Source organism: Triturus cristatus, chromosome 2_1 (genome assembly GCF_964204655.1).
Source record: "Triturus cristatus chromosome 2_1, aTriCri1.1, whole genome shotgun sequence".
NCBI classification, from domain to species: Eukaryota; Metazoa; Chordata; class Amphibia; order Caudata; family Salamandridae; genus Triturus; species Triturus cristatus.
Window position 1 is genome coordinate 315,739,491 of NC_140581.1, and position 19,303 is coordinate 315,758,793.

Sequence of the window (19,303 nt, forward strand, 5' to 3'; positions counted from 1 at the left end):
CACTCTCAATTTTACTTTCTGTATATTTTTGTACAGCTCTCATCCCTACCTAGTCACCATACCACATATTTCCAATACACAAACACACTACACACCACTAAAATCCACGACTAACAATTCCAATTAAAACCACATAATTCCATTAAAACAGCATACATCCACTCCACTACAAACAAAAACATATGTAAAAAACAATCTTTTACAACGAAAATAGCTCGAACTTTCACAAATACGAGGCCGATTGCATTGCAAATGCTTGTTTAAACAATGCCGGACGTTTAGTATGCAAGAGGCCTGCACTACTGCCTCGTTAATTAGAAAATAGTCCAGGTGGATCTGAGTCTGTGATGAACAGAAGGGAAGATTAAACAAACTGCATGGGGCTAGGTCCGACCACGCCCTTTTTATTAGCAGGAAAAACCTTGCAACCCGTACCTTGAGGGCATAAATTGCTTTTGATAACATCCAAAAGCGGCTTTACAACTCGCCAGGTTAAATTTCCTTCCAGGTGTGTCCCATCAAATACGAAAACGCTTGCCTTACGTTTCAGTGTAGTAGATGTACTTACCAGTAAAACCACACCTCCAAACACTTATTAGATATGGTTTTAACAACCTAGGCCCCCTTCATAAATCATTTTCTTATCTTACACGGATTACGGTTTTGGCAGGCAGGCTCCAGTTGGGCAGAGCATTGCCAGATCTTGCAAACATGTTATCGAGGGGGTACCCGTTTTCAAACTCCCATTCGTGTGCATATTCCGAAATAAGAAGACGTTATCACCAAGTTTGACCTGTATCCATATGTCGTACAATGTTTTAAAAAGCTCTATTGGGTCATTTCACTGTTATCCATTTTTCTCAAATCTGTTTCAATCAACTCAAACGGATTCCACCATAATATGACAATCAATCATCAACAGCAAGGAAACAACTGAAATGCATAGCCTGCTCTATTCCTTCCTAAAATGATACTGAAAGAAAAAAAAAAAATCTCATGCTCCTCTGACTTTTACTTACTGTGATTTTGTCTGGAGGTATAGTACTTAAGGGTAGATATGGGTAAAGAGAAAATCGGTTCCGAAATTCTAAAGCTTGAAGAACTTGGTCCTGAAACAACAGGAAATCATTACATCACTCGAGAGTATCTGATAAACATTATCTACATAGTGGCAATTTTGCCCCATAAACGTGGGCATCATAAAATGTTAGAGCAATGCGATTGTAAGGACTCTTTAAGAAAGAAAAACACACAATCAACAAACCAAGCAACAATTCAAATGCAGGATAAAAGACAGAAAGGTAAGGAATCAGAACTTGTTTGTTGTATAGTATTTTATGCCACTTTTAGCAAGTTATTAGGAGATTTTACTATCACCCTAATTTAAAGCAAAAAGGGTTATTTTTGTAAAGTGTATACACATTCGTTCACAAAACGCAGTTATAGGCATCCTTACACTTTCACCAATATACACACATATTCATCCACCCACGTGCTCATGGGGGTGACTTAGATGCACCAGCGTGAAGATAGATAGATCGACAGATGCACGAGTGATGGTGCATACATGGAAAAATAAATATAGAAACTGCATAGATAAATGGATGAATGAATAAATGTGTAGATGCATGGGTGAAAGATGGATGTGGAAGGGAGGAATGAATGAAAGTCCAAAGCAAATGAGAAATGGCAATTCACTGAGGATGAACTTTCAAAATCTGTATCCATCGTCACTCCTAAGCAAACATTTGGGGTATAACACTTACCATTTCAACACCATTTTTAGATATAGTAAATTAAACAATAGTTCTGTTCTTACAGATGTTGAAATGATTAACCTCTAATATTCCAGAGATCATTCACGGAATCAAACAGTCAATGCATAAGGATCTCAAGAGGACACACACAGTAGAATGTATGTCAGGCAAAAAACTACTTTAAGGATTACACTGTTAACAGTGATTTTTAAACTTATTAAGATACAAACAACGTCATGGCAACCTATTTTATGATAACAACAGCCACTTGCTTGGCTTCTGTATGAGAAAAGGCCTGATGAGACGAAGGATGGCTATTTTTCAGATATGTACTTTAGGAATGCCTCTCTGGTCTTTCAATGTACATTTCCTTTCTGTTTTTCATTTTAAGTTCAAATTAACCCAATTCCAATTGCAGCCTTCACAAATGCCACGGCCCATGACAAACCACGTGTGGAACTATTTTCATGAAGAAGAGTGACTATTTGGACCTGGAGCTGTGGAGTGGTGCAGGGATACTGGGCGGCAATCCTGGATAAGATCAAGAATGCACTAGGGAGGGAGCTGGCGTGGACTATATAAGTCTGTTTGTTAGGGCCCTCCCAAACGTAAGGTGGGGAACCGATTTTTAGGTCTCGCCTTGCTATCGCGTAAGCGATCGCAAAGCGAGACTATTGTAAGGGGGTTTTAAAAGTGCTCCCAAAAAGCGGATTGCATGGCTAGCACGCGCACAATCACGCGCATCGTGCCGCCATGCAATCCGTTTGGCATCGCACTTCAAAGGGTCCGCTTCCCCGCCTGGAATGCGCTTCTCCGCCAAGCGCGCGGGCCACGCTCCGCCGGGTTGGTCTTGTCTCTCTTTCCTTTCACTTTCTCTTTGCGCATGTTGAGCTTCTCATGTGTCAAAAATGTGCTTTGGTTTTGTGCCACTATTTGCATCTCCAAAGTGCTTACTTTTTGTTTATCTAAAATCTCATGTTGTCGGCATGTGCGATATTGATGGGAGTCTGATTAGTAACTCAGTAAGCTGCACATATCAAACAATTGTAATTTAGGACTTCAGATAACACAAACATCATTCTCAGCAACACAATCTGTGACCCCCTGCGCTATCTACATGCAATACAAGTCCCAGACCAGCGTATTAATGCTGTGCTTTGCAGCACTCACACTGCCCCTCTATGGAGCATTGTGACACTCACTGCACGTCTCTGCAGCAGGCGCATTAACCAGCGGGGCTACCTTGCTGCTGTGGTACGGTATACCTGGTGAGTACACACAGAACTCTGGCAGCAGCCATAGCCCCATAACATAGGTTTACTTGTCGTGCCTTTTGCCCAATTCGGTTATTCCCAGCAGATTTACATCACATGTGTCCGCGCAGTCGGTTTCTTTGGGGCAGATAGGTTTTATTTTAATGTACATGTTGGTTTAAATCACATTAGCGCTGGTTGCGTCATGGCACTTTAAAAAAAAAACATTTCACGCCATGCTTCGCAACGGCTCCGGTGCGCTACGTGTCCAAAACAACATTGCTAAAGCTAACACTTGCAGTATAGGGCTGACTGCTGCAGCGCCGGGAAGCAGCTACTTCTGTTGAAAGCGCTACAGAAAGAAAACAAATCACCCAGAAAGAAACAGCTCCTCCGGGTCAGAGTTCAAACAGTACTTAAATAAGCACTGGGTTCATACCTCAGTAAGCTGCACAGATCAAACAATTGTAATTTAGGACTTCAGATAACACAAACCTCATTCTCAGCAACACAATCTGTGACCCACTGCGCTATCTACATGCAATACAAGTCCCAGACCAGCGTGTTAATGCTGTGCTTTGCAGCACTCACACTGCCCCTCTATGGAGCATCGTAACACTGCACGTCTCTGCAGCAGGCGCATTAACCAGCAGGGCTACCTTGCTGCTGTGGTACGGTAGACCTGGTGAGTACACACAGAACTCTGGCAGCAGCCATAGCCCCATAACATAGGTTTACTTGTCGTGCCTTTTGCCCAATTCAGTTATTCCCAGCAGATTTACATCACGTGTCCGCGCAGTCGGTTTCTTTGGGGCAGAGATGTTTTATTTTAATGTACATGTTGGGTAGGAGACTGGTTCGTTATAGCCCCCCTCGCTTTCTATCGGCACCCCCTGATTCTGAGCTCCCATAACTTGGGTTACTTTCGGCAGTGGGTGATGGAGTTTTTGAAGCAGTGTCTAACCCCCCCACACCCCACCCGCCCGCACCCACGCAGTGTCCTCCCCTCGTCCCCTCACTCGCCCACACCCACCTGCCACGTGCAGTCCGAGGTATTATCCGTGCCGCGGGTCCCCCCCGTGGCCAGCTTGGGTCTGTCACCGCACAGTCTGCCTGCCCCGTTTTCTTCTTTTTTACTGCCTTAAACACCGACCCTCACAACATTTCATATAAACCAGCCATTTCCGGGAAATCGCTGCTTGTTCTGCGGGGGAGGGGGTGCCTGTGCAAGCCCACCCTAGACCACATGAGCAGTTGTCCGAAAATGAATGTGCTGGGCCAGGAGAATCTAGCACCCAGCGCCCCCCCTCCCCAAACGCCCTCCTCCGCGTGTGTCTCAGCCCGGCTGCTGCTGCAGCTCGAGCTGCTGTTTCTGGCATCTTATCTCCGACAGACACACGTTTTTCACAGGTCTTCAAAAGAGCATTTACATTCCTTTGGAAATGGTTAAGGAGGTTTTGTTCACTGATTCCAGTATCCCATGTGTCCCCACTCTGCCTATTCGCTATTTATTACTTTTTAGGTCTCGCCTGAGCCAGCGCTTTAGCGCTGCTCTTGCGAGAGCTTTTGTAAAAAGGGGATTTGGAAGTGCTTTCAGGCCGCCAACTACAGTGCATGTGCGCCGGGTGCGCGCACCATTTGGCAGCCTGCTGATCACTTTCGCGGCCGCTTTGAAGTTCTCAGTGAGCCGCGCGGCCACTGAGAACATCAAAGCGGCCGCGAAAGTGCACACCATTTGCCTCCCCCTCCTGCCATGTTTATTTTGAACTGCCTCACACCTTGTTAGATTAAGTTATGGGGACAGTAGTTGGTACCTTTAAATGGGATCTTATTGTGAGGTGTGCACAACGTGTTTACTGGTTAATGTATCATACATGCTTTTTATTCATGTCACCTGTTTTTACCCCAGGTTTGTTAACACGGTCCCGTCGCATTTCCCTTAATGTGATTAACTGCATCTCTGACAGATATGGTTACTCACATCCGAAGACCGGGTCTCAGGAGCGCCGTGTCCATTGCAACGAGAGCGCTTTCATAAACCGCATTTAAGTGGCTGTTGGCTGGCGTGTACCCCGATGCCGTGCACACCCCAGGCTCGGAGCCCCCCCCCCTAATGGATACAGGGATGGCATCCGAGGATTACGTGCGCCTGAGAACTCCCTGGGTATCCGAGCTTTAAACCGCTGGGACAGCTGACCCCTGCTTCAGTGGCCATCTTTTATGGAAACAGACTTTAAACCCCCCTAAAGTCATAAAGTGCACGTGTGTGTTTCACCACCACATACTACAGTCCACTAGGGTGGAGATCTGGTGAACAAAGAGGCAATGATAGAGCGACAGAAAGACAGAGGTGGGCAGATCGTCAGACAGACGGTACGGCACATAAACAGATCAAAACAGCTATTTGATATTTGTGGGGTATTTATAGAGCGCAGCGTTCGCTCCGAAGGGAGCATCTTGGCGCTAAAGATCCTATGAGAACCAGTCCAGGAGGATTAGATAGCTGCTTTGGAATAATTGTCTGGGAGAGTGAAAATCCAGGTTTTAAGAAGTTTTCTAAAAGGTTTTTCCTGGGTGAGTTGTCTGAGGGTTTTGGGCAGTTTGTTCCAGGCTTTGGTGGCAAGGAAACGGAGGGTTTTCCCACCTTTAGTTATCAAATTGTATTTGGAAGGAAGGATGAGATTGTCATGGGTCGAGCGAAGGTGTCGACTAGGGGTGTAGTGGGGAAAACGTCTGTTAAGGTATTTAGGGCCTGTTTTATTGTAGGCCCGGAAGGCTATGATCAAAATTTTAAAGAGAATTCTTTTGTGAAAAGGTAGCCAGTGAAGGGATCGGAGCGCTGCGGTGATGGAAGATCTGCGGGGTAGTCCAAGGACTAAACGCGCGGCTGTATGTAGTACGCTCTGTAGTTTCAGAATTGTGCTCTTTTTTGCCCCTGCGAGCAGGCCATTACAATAATCCAGGCGTGAGATTATGAGAGCCACTGTCACCGTTTTTCTGGCATCGAGAGGGAGAAAGTCGAAGAACTTTCTGAGGGATTTGATCAATCCGATGCATGTGCCTGCGACAGTTCTGGCATGCTGATCAAAAGAGAGATCGGAGTCGAAGATTACGCCAAGATTCCTGGCTGATTGCACTGTCAGAGGGGGGGCAACTGAATTGTCTGGCCACCAGAGTGCAGGGCAGAAGGAGATGTTTTTTCCGATCGGAAGGATCTCCGTTTTACTTGAGTTGCATTTTAGGTGGTTGTTGTCCATCCATCGGAAGACTTCGGTCAAGCAGTGTTTAAGGTTGAGTTCTGCTTCAGTAGAATTAGCCTCTAGCGGCACAATGAGTTGTGTATCATCGGCATACGATGTGACAGGTATGCCGAATGATTCAATCAGGGTCAGAAGGGGGATAAGGTAGATGTTAAAGAGGAGGGGGCTCAGGATGGACCCCTGCGGGACACCAGAGAATACTGGCTTTTCTTTGGAGTGGAAGGGGCCCAGAGCGACAATTTGAGATCGGTCAGAGAGGAAGGATTGTATCCAAGATAGAGCGGAATCGGAGATGCCGATATCCATGAGTCTACTGATAAGGATGGGGTGGGAGACAGTGTCAAACGCTGCCGTTAGGTCAAGAAGAATGAGAATGGAGTTTTTCCTCTGATCTTGTAAGGTTTTTATGGTGTCTGACAGTTCAATTAGCGCGGTTTCGGTCGAATGTTTAGGCCGAAAGCCCGATTGTTGGGGGTGAAGAATATTGTTATGGTCCAGGTAGCGTTTTAGCTCACTATGAACTAGTTGTTCCGATATTTTTCCCAAGGCCGGAAGCAGCGATATCGGGCGAAGGTTGGTAAGGTCTGTTGGGGGTTTGTTTGCCTTTTTCATCAGGGGTTTGACTATTCCCTTTTTCCAACGGCTGGGTACTAGGCCTGTGCTGAACGATGTATTGATTAGGTTGTTAATGGTCGGGTTGACCACGTCAATTAGTTGGTGAAGTATTTTGGGGGGACAAGGATCAGACGGGGAGCCCGATTTGCAAGCCAGAATGGCTTCTCTAGTTTGGTCTAATGTAACCGGGGAGAAGCTGCTAAAAGGGTTGCCTTGAGGGTCCGGTGGAAGGGGCACTGGTGGAGTAGCTGGGGGGGGAAAGTTGATTTGAATAGAGGCAATTTTGTCCTCGAAGTAGTCGGAGATTTGGTCGCAGAACTTCTGAGAAGGGGGAATTTCAGGCAAAAGTGCCTTGGGCTGCGTAAATGATTTTACTATCGCGAATAGTGCCTTTTGTTTTTAGCAGGAGTTTTTGATGGCGTTTACGTAGTAGTTTTTTTTGGCCGTTTTGATTTCAGAGAGATAGTTTTGCCTTGTAGCGATATATGAAAGACGATTTATCACCTCGTATGTCTTTCGCCATTTACGTTCTGCCTTTCTGCATAACAGATGAGCATTGGCTAGCTCAGGTGTAAACCAAGGGGCATTTGTTTTGGTTTTACACCGGGAGGTGCGGGAGCGTAAAGGTGGGATTCTGGAAGTCACTTCCTGTGTGATCCAGTTGTGGAAGAGGTCGGCGTCGGTGTCGATGTTACCAGATAGAATGGGGGCTTGAGTTTGTATTGGGGGTTTAAGGATGAGGTTATCTTGGACCTTTTTCCAGTTGATGTGGTTGTTAGGGAAAGAATTAGCTTTACTGCGGGCTGACGGATTTGTACTCGTAATGTAGAAAGGGATTAGGGAGTGATCAGACCAGATCTGTGGCGAAGGGGGCGATATGAATAGTGAGGAAGAGTTAGTACAAACTCCATCAAGGGTGTGACCCAGGGAGTGAGTAGGTGAAGTAACAAGTTGCCTAAAATTGAACATATCAAGGGTTTGAGTGAAGTTAATAGTTTGTGCATCTGATTTTGATTCGAGATGTAGATTAAAATCCCCTAGGAGGGTGAAGGATGGGTATCTAAGTGAAAGTAGTCCTAAAGAATCGCACAAGGAGTCGAGGAACTCGGTGGCATTACCGGGTGGGCGGTAGATGAGTCCACCTGAGAAAGAAGTGTGTTCGTTCAGTTTAATAGAGAAACCTAGACCTTCTGTCTTTTTTAAGGGCTCCAAGCTGAAGGTATGACAAGAGAGGGTGTCTTTGAGAATAATTGCAACACCTCCGCCTCGGCCCTTAACTCTATCTTGCCTGAAAAGCGAGTAGCCATGAGGTAGGGCGACAGCAATATCAGGGTTACTGTCTACCGTCAGCCAAGATTCCGTTATCATAAGGCAGTCAAAATTGGACTCCAAGATGAGGTCATGTATGTCTTGATTGTGCTTGCACATTGAGCGTGCGTTGATCAGACCTCCTTTGAAGGAGGGTTGGGAGGCCTGAGGGGATGGTGCCTTGACCGGAGAAAGGGCTGAGTGTTGATCAGTGGTCCAGTGGCAGAACTTGCAGCTAAATGGGCCTGGCAACACGGCTGGGTCAAGTATGCAAGGGCACTGCTTAGTGACCTGTAGTTGGCGGAGGTCGTTGGGCTGGTAAGAAATGTGGGGGGGACGGACGGGCAGAGTTTCCTGCGCCTGTCGCGGTCTTGTCGCGGACGGGCGCAGACGGGCTAGTCTTTGGCACGTCTTCGGCGCGCAGACGGCGCTCCCGCTGCGCTCGTCCGCTGCGCTTCCTCCAGTGACACATATTATAGTGTGGGGAGGCGGGGGGGGGGCGTGGCCTCGTTGCACGCCGTGAATGGCGGCGGCCAGAGGGCGTTAGCTCAGAGTGAGAGGGGGTGATGCTAGCAATCAGCAGGCTCCCGGGGAATGCAATTGACACACAAAGTAAGTCTGTACGATCAAAGGTTACTTTAAAAATTGTTTAAAACCAGCTTAAAATAGGAGAGCAAGCTCCCGGCTTTTCACCTCAGGAGTGGGGATCTTTGTAGCAAAAGCGCTCGTCTTCAGCGCTTATGTACTCGGTGAGGGGGCGTGGCTAGCGAGGGGGCGTGGCCTCGTTGCACGCCGTGACTGGCGGCGGCCAGAGGGCGTTAGCTCAGAGTGAGAGGGGGCGATGCTAGCAATCAGCAGGCTCCCGGGGAATGCAATTGACACACAAAGTAAGTCTGTACGATCAAGGTTACTTTAAAAATTGTTTAAAAACAGCTTAAAATAGGAGAGCAAGCTCCCGGCTTTTCGCCTCAGGAGTGGGGATCTTTGTAGCAAAAGCGCTCGTATTCAGCGCTTATGTACTCGGCGAGGGGGCGTGGCTAGCGAGGGGGCGTGGCCTCGTTGCACGCCGTGAATGGCGGCGGCCAGCGGGCGTTAGCTCAGAGTGAGAGGGGGCGATGCTAGCAATCAGCAGGCTCCCGGGGAATGCAATTGACACACAAAGTAAGTCTGTACGATCAAAGGTTACTTTAACAATTGTTTAAAAACAGCTTAAAATAGGAGAGCAAGCTCCCGGCTTTTCGCCTCAGGAGTGGGGATCTTTGTAGCAAAAGCGCTCGTCTTCAGCGCTTATGTACTCGGCGAGGGGGCGTGGCTAGCGAGGGGGCGTGGCCTCGTTACACGCCGTGAATGGCGGCGGCCAGAGGGCGTTAGCTCAGAGTGAGAGAGCTATACGCGAACGGCTATGGAAACAACTTGATTTTTTGTGTATTGCACACGCAGGTGTAGGGACCGCAGCTAAGACTGGTGCCAAGCCAGCCACAATTCAGGTCAACTTTGTTGGTCACACAGTCATGGCGTCAGTCTCTGAACCGTTAGGGCAAATGCAGGGCTTTAAGTGGGATGAAAACACTGGGGGGGGGGTCTCTCAAACGGGCGTGGTCAATGTAATTAAGGGCATGGCTTAAAACACGCAAGCTAAAAATCTGTGTTTAGCGTAGTGTGCCGCACAACTTGTATTTTGCTGTTCCTGTCATTGCATCAGATATATGATACAACAAGTAACATCATACCTACAAAAAGTCAGTACTATTGGCTTTGTCAATGGTTGCTAGTTGCATAAGATAAATAAGCAGCAACTACGGCTTGTATACAATTTTGAAAAAGCTTCCACTTAAAGCCCTGGTGACACCACGACAATGTTGCTGCTCCGGAGTTTCACAAAGAGAAGGGAAATCCAGAGAGAAAATGACTCTCTTTAAAGGATTTCCCTTTCCCTACAATGCTCACCGGGCATAAGGTCATGCCGTAACTAATGAGAAGTGAGGAGTGTGAGCACGCGCACATGGATGTGCCTGTTCTCACTGCAGTCCGGAAACAAGCATTTGCAATGCAATAGATCTCGCAGTTACACGAGTTAAAGCTATTGGCATTGTAAATGACAATGCCAATAGGCATTGTTATTTGCAATGTCAATAGCTCAAACTCGCGTAAATGCGAGACCTAATGCATTGCAAATGCTTGTTTAACCTGGCCCTGGGCCTAGCTGAGAGACTGATAGCATTGGAGTGGCAATCCCCCATTGGGCCACAAGTGGCCAGTTGGAACATGGAAGTTACTGGTTGGGCAGGAGCGGAGGACAGAGCCCTGATTTGGGAGGAAGCGAGAGGCAGAGGCATTCGGAGACGACCAATAGCAGACTTTTGGAAAGAAGTGTTAGCGAACTGGGAAAACCCAGAGCAGGAACAGACAACAGAGAGGGAGTCTGGGAATGACAGTGAGTGACATATATGTTCCCACCCGGACAGTTTTGGACACACAAGGCAGGAGCATACCCAGTATATATCTGCCACGAGAAGGGGAACCAGTAGTCTTGGTGAGGCGACAGACAGATGGTACATGAGAGAGCGAGGTCGGTGGAAGGGGAGACGGCTGCCTCCCTCATCCCCCTCCGCCCCCCAGAAAATCCACCCACCACGCAGAATGTATCAAGTAATTGACTGAGTCAATGAATGCATCATTTGCAACGATTGGCACTCCAGTGACATTGATGAGGACATTACCTGAAGCCTGGGCAGCGGCTTGAACCACCCACCGTGACAAAGCAGGGAAGAGCGATAGACGTGGACTACGAAAATCATTGATGTAATAACCACAGGTGCACGGTGGACACGTAAAGAGTGGTGGTCAGTAAGCGTTTGTGCGCAATACGTGACACCGGGCAATACCCCGAGAAGGAAACTTATGTATCCCGGTCTAAACGATAAACTAGATTAGTATTAAAAATTGTTGCAAATATTGCTTGTGTAATTGTAATAAACATACAAATTGTCGATAAAAATATGTTTTACAAAAAAAAAGTGTGACTATTTTAAAAGGAATATGTTTTTCATTACTACTTTATTTTCATTCACTTTGACATCCATCTTTACTCAAATATGTGCAGAAATTGTTTTGCAAAACTTGCCACAAAATGACAGTGCATAATCGAATGACTTCTTTTGTAGTTCATGCCTGCTAAAGCGAAGGAACTTGCTCGGCACAGGGTTTTTGGTCAAGATTGTATAATTGTTAATGAGCGGAATTTATTTTCAACAAAGTGTGGCTTCTGAAATCTTACTTCCATTCTAGTGCCAAATCGGAACATTTTCAGTTGTTTTTTCGCCGAGAACGTTGCCATACTCGTCCAGTAACTGGCTTGTGCACAGTGGCACAGAGATGGCCCGTCTAATTTAGATTCAGGCACTGCGGTTATGTCTGGCCTTTGAGTCCTAAATCTCAGGGAGTTATCTCTAAAATTCGATTACCTCTGGAGGCTCTAGGTCTACCAGAAGCCAGTAGATTGGTGGCTCGAAATTCCATTAAAAAACACAAAAACATATCTAAATTAGAATCAAATTCCGTAGTAAGAAAATGAAAGAACAAGCTTTTTAGATCCTTACAACAAAAGAGGATAAACTTCCAATCTGAAGACACAGGAAAGTGAATTCCAGGACCATTCTAAAGAGGCTTTAAATTGGCAGGTACTCTCAGGTACCAAGCAATTCAACTCGTTTCACCTGAGAGGGAGACTACCAGCAGTTCTCAGAAGGAGCGGAATGCTTTCAATGGGAGATAACTACCACTCTTCAGTAGCAAAATTGTACTCCTGCAATTCCAGATTACCATTTATAGCACTGGTAAAAACACAATTTTTAATGTCGAGCCTGCAGGCAGTGCATATGCGCTGCACTGGCTCTTGGCGACCTATTGTGTGTAAAATAAAGAAATTTTAAAAAATCCTAAAAAGGGGCTTTTAGCCTGCCCATTACTTACCATTCATTGGCATAGTTATCTTTCTTCATTGTTGCCTTCTAATTCAGCAGCACTTGCGAGGTTGTCCTGTATCCTCTCTGAGGCCCAGTGATGCAACTCAGTCATCGTCGTGTAAGTGTCCCCTTATAATTGTCATCCTTATAATAGCAACTGGAAACAAGGACTCCACCATGAACCCCACTCACACATACCCACACACACGCACGCACACACACACACATTCTCTCTCTCTCTTTCATACCCACTACGGATGCCACCTAACCGTTGTTTTACCATACTGACCAGTATTTTAATGTCCTGATTGATACAAAAAATGGGAAAAACTTCTAAAGCTGGAATATTTCCCCCTTATGAATACACACTCTAGAGAGTAACATGACTCCATATAAAACTGGCTCCATATAAAAACTGAACAATGCTGAGATAATATAGAGCCATACTGAACTCCTCGTAAGACCGCTATAGGGTAAGAGTAGGCATTTACCATTCTAACCAGCTGAACAAATTAACAACCATACCTTTGGATCCCAGGTGAATCAACACTTTGTTGGTGCCTGGATGTCTGCAGATGTTAGCAGTGCTTTTTAAGTGGCTTGATGACGTCATCATAGTGCACAGACTACACCACTCCTCCTTCACACAATTTCATAGCATGTAGAGTGTGAGTTGGCGCTATGTTACAGCGCAATAAACGGAAATAAATAAAGAACACCATCAATGCCACAGCCCTCGCCCCCTGACCCCTCCCAGAAGCGCACGTTATAAAAATAAATGTAAACAAATAAAACCAGGGTAGGCACGGGGCGATTAAGTGATTTTGCGCAAGATCACAGGATGTTGAGCCGGCAAGAAAGTGAAAGCGACTGCGAGACAGGTAAATGTAAACAAGCACGCGCGGCCACGCTAATTACAAACCGATGGCCCCTGCGCGCCGCTGCTCGCTCCCGCAAGGTGTATGCCACCAAACGCACGAGTGTTACAAAAGTGCAGACCGATTCCAAAAGGTAATCTCCTAGAGCGGCGCATGCACGCTGCTCTGGGCTCGACCTAAAAAGGATTAAAAGAACAATAAATCTGTTACTGGCTTTCTTGAAAGTGGGTTTGTAATTGAAGGGTAGCCCAAGTTTTTGGTATCAGAGAATGGGGTGCTGTTTGTTTCGAGAAAAAAAAATAAACATTTAAAAAAAATTAAAAAAAATAAAGAGTATCTTGCAGTTTAAGGTATTCAACATATCACTGTGGCTTTTTATAGTCTACAACGTAATGGATTGGTGGAGAGAGTTAACAGAATTAAGTATACCATACAATTAGCTGGAAGTGCTAAAATCGATTTCAGAATGCGTTGAGAGATCATTTTTGAAATTATCATATAGTGCCACATTCCACTACTGAGTTAAGTCCATACAAGCCTCTTCGACTAAAGGATCTGGTATCAAAGCTTTGTCCTTTGTCCATGATTAGGCAGACCAGGAGCATAATGCCAGGACTGAGGATGTGGATAACATAGTAAAGAGCTATAAGGAGAAAGTAAGCTTTGTTATAATTTCACACATTGTGTTAAAGCTCAGGATTTTCATATTGGTGATTTGGTCAAAATCCAGAAACAAGCGTTGGTTGGAAAATCTATTTCTAATTTTTCAATGAAACTCATATCATAAATTTAAGCACAAGGTGTGTACAAGTGGAGAATGGAACGTGGTGAAGTAAGAGGAATGTGTTAAAGGTCAGAGAATGTGAATAACAATGGTTCGAGTCTGGGAATGTTAGTTCAGGATTGATAAATATTTAATAAAATGAATGATATGAAATAAAATGAAAAATAGATTTATAAAGCGCACTTAACCAGAGGATATCAAAGCGATGCATCAAAGAATTCCTGAACTCTATCGGAGAGAACCCACCCCATTAAGAAAAGGCACGATGATATAGAACCTGCAAAAACTAAAAATAACAAAAGATTACAAATAGACGGAGACCCAGGAGAATAAGGCCTACCACATAAGGAGCCAAGTTTTTAAATGTGGTCGAAAAGAAACGAAAGACTCAGTCTCAGCAATATAACTTGGCAGGATATTCCATAACTTGGCAGCTGGCACAGAGAAGGAGCGTGTGCCCCATTTTGCCTTTCGAAATTTGGGAACTATAACTTGCTTTCTAGAGACTGATCTTAAGTGTCTGGTTGGCCTATACAAATGAAAGGCAGACCTGATGGCCACTGATCCTTTGCCATGAAGAGCTAGGTATACTATACTAAGCGCCTTAAAGATCACACGCTTTCCTGAGGCTTCCCTATGGACATGGTTGTGAACATTGTTGCTAGCTATTCCTAGCTGGATTTATGTATGTGGGGGTATTATTTCCCTATTTTTGTCACTGTTTTTTACTGATCACTATTGGACAAGCTGGCTTTGTTTTCTTGCTGCAAATGTGTTAATTTAAAAACAATAAAACTGATCATCAAAAAAAAAAAAAAATAGATCACACGCCTACTAATTGGCAGCCAGTGCAAGCTTCGAAGGCCTGCTTTCACCAAAAGATAATTCGGGGTGTTAGGAATAAGATGTGCAGCTAAACTTTGCACTTCTGGAGCTTATTCAGGGAGTAACTGTAGTTATTAAGGTACATAGCATACAGTAATCTAACCGTGAGGTGACCAACACGAATACCACTAATTTGCAAAATTCTCCAGGAATAAAAGGGAAAATCATCCCAAGGGTGCGGATGATGAATAAACAACTGCTTGTGGTGCGATTTACTTGTAGATTAAAATTAAGAGGTGTCCATTAGTACTCCAAGATTCTTAACTGATTCCACAGGGGTAGGGAGGGGCCCACTTCATTCCAGCCACCATAACTCTGAGCAGACTGACTGCTGGGCTCCAAAGATCATAACTTCAGTCTTGTCAGCATTTAACTTAAGGAAATTATTCTTCATCCAGAAGCTCACATCACTCATGCAGAGTTTACAACTCTCTGCCGTTTCAGAAAGATTATCAGTGAAAGACACAATCATTTGTGCGCCGTCAGCATATAGCAACACCTGGAAATCGAAAGATCTCACAAAGGTCGCTAAAGGCATAACGTACAAATTAAAACGTGTGTGACTAAGTGTGGAGCCCTGTGGCACTCCACATGGGACACTAGAAGCCTTGGCCCTGAACTGACCGCAGTTTACAATCTGACTTCTCCCAACCAGAATGCAATACAGCAATTCTAGGCGCCTTGGCACCCACCCCTACTTGGTGAAGCCGTCTGATAATGTGTGAGGGAGAGAGGGTCAAATGCTGCCAACAAGTCCAATAGGACCAGGACTGCAGTTCCACCCTGGTCCACCTGCATTATCATCATGTCAAGGACAGTGATGAGAGCTGACTCCGTACTATGACTACTTCTGAAACCATTTTGAAAAGGGTCCAGAAGATTGTGGTCAGTAATGAACTGAACTAACTCTCTGTTCAAATGTTTTTCGAGGATTTTCGCAGGGGTGAGGAGAAGGGAAATTGGCCAGTAATTTTTCAACTCATCTGGCTCTATATTCCGCTTTTTCAGAATTGGGGCGCTAATAGTTTCCTTTCAGCACACAGGAAAGACACCAGATCTCAGGATGTAGTTGAAAATGTTTTCTAGGACCATCTGCAAGATTTTAGGAGGGCAGAGGTCAGTGGGAGAATCAGATTTAATACTCATCAGGATCTCTTTCACATGAGATGCAGACATAGGTGAAAAGACAACAGCCATGGTGCACAAACGGAGACATCTTGAACAAGATATCCGTCCCCATATGTCTCAACAGAATAAAACTCAGAGTAAATGTAGAGAATCTTGTCCCTAAAAAAACGTTGCCAAGTTGTCACAAAGTGCTTGAGAGGCATTGGTCTGATGCTTATTTGGGGGATTAGTTAAGCGTTTGACCACTTTAAAAAGCTCTTTAGTGTAGTTCTTGGCTAATCTAATTTGTGATGTATAGTAAGTGAATTTAGCCTTAGAAATCGCCTATGGCAATGCTGTCTCAGTTCTCCAACTTCTTTGGGAAAATAGTGAGTCTACAAATTAGATGAGCAATTGTAATTTGGACAAAATTTTCACTAAGCATTTAGGAACTGGGTCTAGTTCGAATCTAAAGGAGAGTAGAGAAAATAAATGTAGAAATGAGGTTCTGAACCAGGAGAGTAAGGAGAACGAGTGTAGAAATTAGACTAGTGATGATTCGACTTTTGATTTGACAAAGGAGTCTAGTCTAATTGATCTTCTGTCTAGTGCATATAATGTGTGTGGTTCTGTTTCAGAAACAGAAAATAAGGATATTGAGTTATCATATCAGTACAGGAAAACTAACAGAACTGTGAAACATACCAAATAGTTACAGGATTTTGTGTGTAATTGAAGATTTATGTTGATGTAGTAATTATTTGCTGAATTGTGTGTATTTTACAATGATTTTTGCTTAATTTTTTTAATATATTTTTGTTATTCTTATTTTGTTCAAAGGGGGGAGGTATGTTGTATTTTGGGGGTTTTGTAAGTATGGGCATGTTCTAGTGCAACTGAGAAAACACACAAATTGCAATACGAAACAGGTAATATACTTGATAACCTGACCTTGCAATCTCAAATACATAGGCATGACAACCAGGAAAATGAGCACAAGAATATGCGAACATAGATGTAATATTCTCTGCAGACGCACTATCACCAAAATGGCAGAACGCTACAATAGCACTCCATAAAAGATCTCAAATGGGTCATCCTAGAACAGGTTATCACGGATAGCAAACATCTGGAGAAAATCCTATTCAAGAAAGAGCAGCAATGGATTTTTCAATGTTCATTTAATTGGGGGGGCGGTTTTTGTTATGCACGTCTCTTATGTTATTTCCATTAGGTATCTCATGAGAAAATTGTCAAAGCCGATATGTTGTTTCTTGATGCTATGGAAGTCTCTGGGTTACAGAGCTTCGCGACATATGTATTTGCCGAATAAAATTTGTTTACAAAAAAAAAGAAAGAGCAGCAATGGATTTATAAACTGTCTACGCACAAACAAGGACTGAACGAGGACATCCCATGGTGGAATATTTTGTAAATGACTTAGACTGACTAGTACTTATCACAATTTTTGACATTACGCACTGCATCGTAGGGGGGACCTAATACACTCTTTCAGAATATCTTCAGAATATATTCACTTGACTCCTATAGTTTTATTAGCCATGCACTATTCATGGCACACATTAGCCATCTGGCAATGACTTGAGTTTAATAAAGTTTTATCATAGCCCTCGTAATGTACCATCCACCAGACACTGTGGACATCAGGTGACAACTCATGTATTCTACAATTTGAGCACAATTTGTAGACAGTGCTCACAAGAAGCAGTAAATCATGGCAGAGGGAGGCAAAACTACATTTCCTGACACTCTTCGCCCCACGTGACACAATATGAGCCATTACCAGTGGAGATGGCACCCCACACTTCAGGACACAAATTGTAATAACACATCGCAAATTTTTTGCCATTTGAGCGTCTGGAATAATGTGGACATTTGTAAACATTTCTCGCGGGAGACAGAACTACATTTCCCGACCTTGCCGCCACATGTGACGCAGTGACAGCCAATAACAAAACGAGAGGCAGCGCCCTTCAGAACACCTCAAACCCAATGCGCACTGACTGACAATCATGGGAGGCTGGTCTACATTTCCCAGCCACCCTTACTCATAAGACACTTAAGAGTCGTATGATGACGGACAACAGTATCCGCACTCCATTTAAAAAGCTGCCATGCCCGAGGGTCGCCAAAATCCAAGCCGTGAGGGAGCCAAGTAGGTGTAGAGTAAGGATGATGTCCCTTGACGAAGTAAGTGCAGGAGATTTTTCTAGAATAAGTGGTAATAAGTGGTAAATGGAGGCAAACCGCATACTGAACAAGTAGATCAATAGCCAGCTATCTCTTTCTTATCTCCTCAGTGAGCGACTATACGGAATCAACCTACCCCACTGCCTTATGAAGCCTAACTAAAACATAGGACAAGTAGGTCATAGGAGAGACCTTTTTATTTACACTTGTGCGTGCATGTCGAACACTTATAGTTATTTTATTTGCCTTACTATGTGTATTTTTAAATGTATATCCATGTACAGAGTGAACCCTATCGGCGTGACCTCACATGTTTGCATGTCTTGCTGCACACATTAAGCATGTTGTGCCAAGGCATGAGACAATATACTTTAAGGTGGCAAAAGGCAGCCCCTTAACAGAAACATAACCATATTTTCTCTTCACAATCCAAAGACCATAAAGAGGATAAGGTCCATTATGGTCTGTATGTTGCATGTATGCTTCATGTTGTTTGTCCGATTTAACTAGTCGAGAGTTGGAAATACCAACCACGAATCGTAGGGATGAAACATAGTATTTTGTTCTGAAGGCAGCCTGTTGACCCGTAATGGTATACAAAAGGCTGAAGCATGTCAACCGACCGATGTTTTGGGTCATTATACCGGAATCCGGAAGGCAATTTTAATCCACTTATATTCCCTCATTCTTAGCAAAAAAGCTCCACTTACAAACTGCGCCGAGCCCACCTACCCTGTCACACTAGGTGTAGCGGGTGAGGATCCAATGATGAAGCATGCCACAGGTGATACCTGCTAGTGAAGATCCTACTAGAATATCCAAGAAATGCCAGGATCGCACTAATTTACTTGAGTGTGGATCTTTCACTATCTTGAGATATACAAGGACCCTGCAACTGATGTCTCAGATTGAACAGATCCTGACAGCAGAGGTTAACTTTCTTTAGTGTAGTTATCTATGTTCTAGTGCAGACAAGGTCAGTAGAATGTTGTTATGGAAAGTTAATTATTTCAAAAAGTCACTAAGACCTGAAGCACACCCTCTTCTGTCCGCGATGTTTTGTAATTCAAGTTCATCAGATTCGGCGTGCATACTCTTTGAAGGCGCTCCATTCCTTTAGTGCCTAATGAAATTTCACCGAAGAGTGACACGCTCATCTGCGTGTCAAAAGAGTTGCACAGCCTGATACACATTTGTAATCCATTGAAACACGTACTCAGTATTTTTTCAAAGTTAATCCCTTTTATTTTCCATTTTAATCCATTTTTATCCGTCACGTC

At 44.3% G+C, this 19,303-nt stretch overlaps 1 protein-coding gene across 1 annotated transcript in view; it reads right to left on the reverse strand.

Moving 5' to 3' along the window:
* C2_1H5orf34 (chromosome 2_1 C5orf34 homolog) overlaps positions 1-19,303 on the reverse strand; it is a 245,527-nt gene that overhangs the window by 211,392 nt on the left and 14,832 nt on the right. The window contains exon 3 of the mRNA XM_085631217.1: positions 1,020-1,109. Coding sequence (XP_085487343.1) covers positions 1,020-1,109 — 90 coding nt within the window. The remainder of the gene's footprint in view (positions 1-1,019; positions 1,110-19,303) is intronic.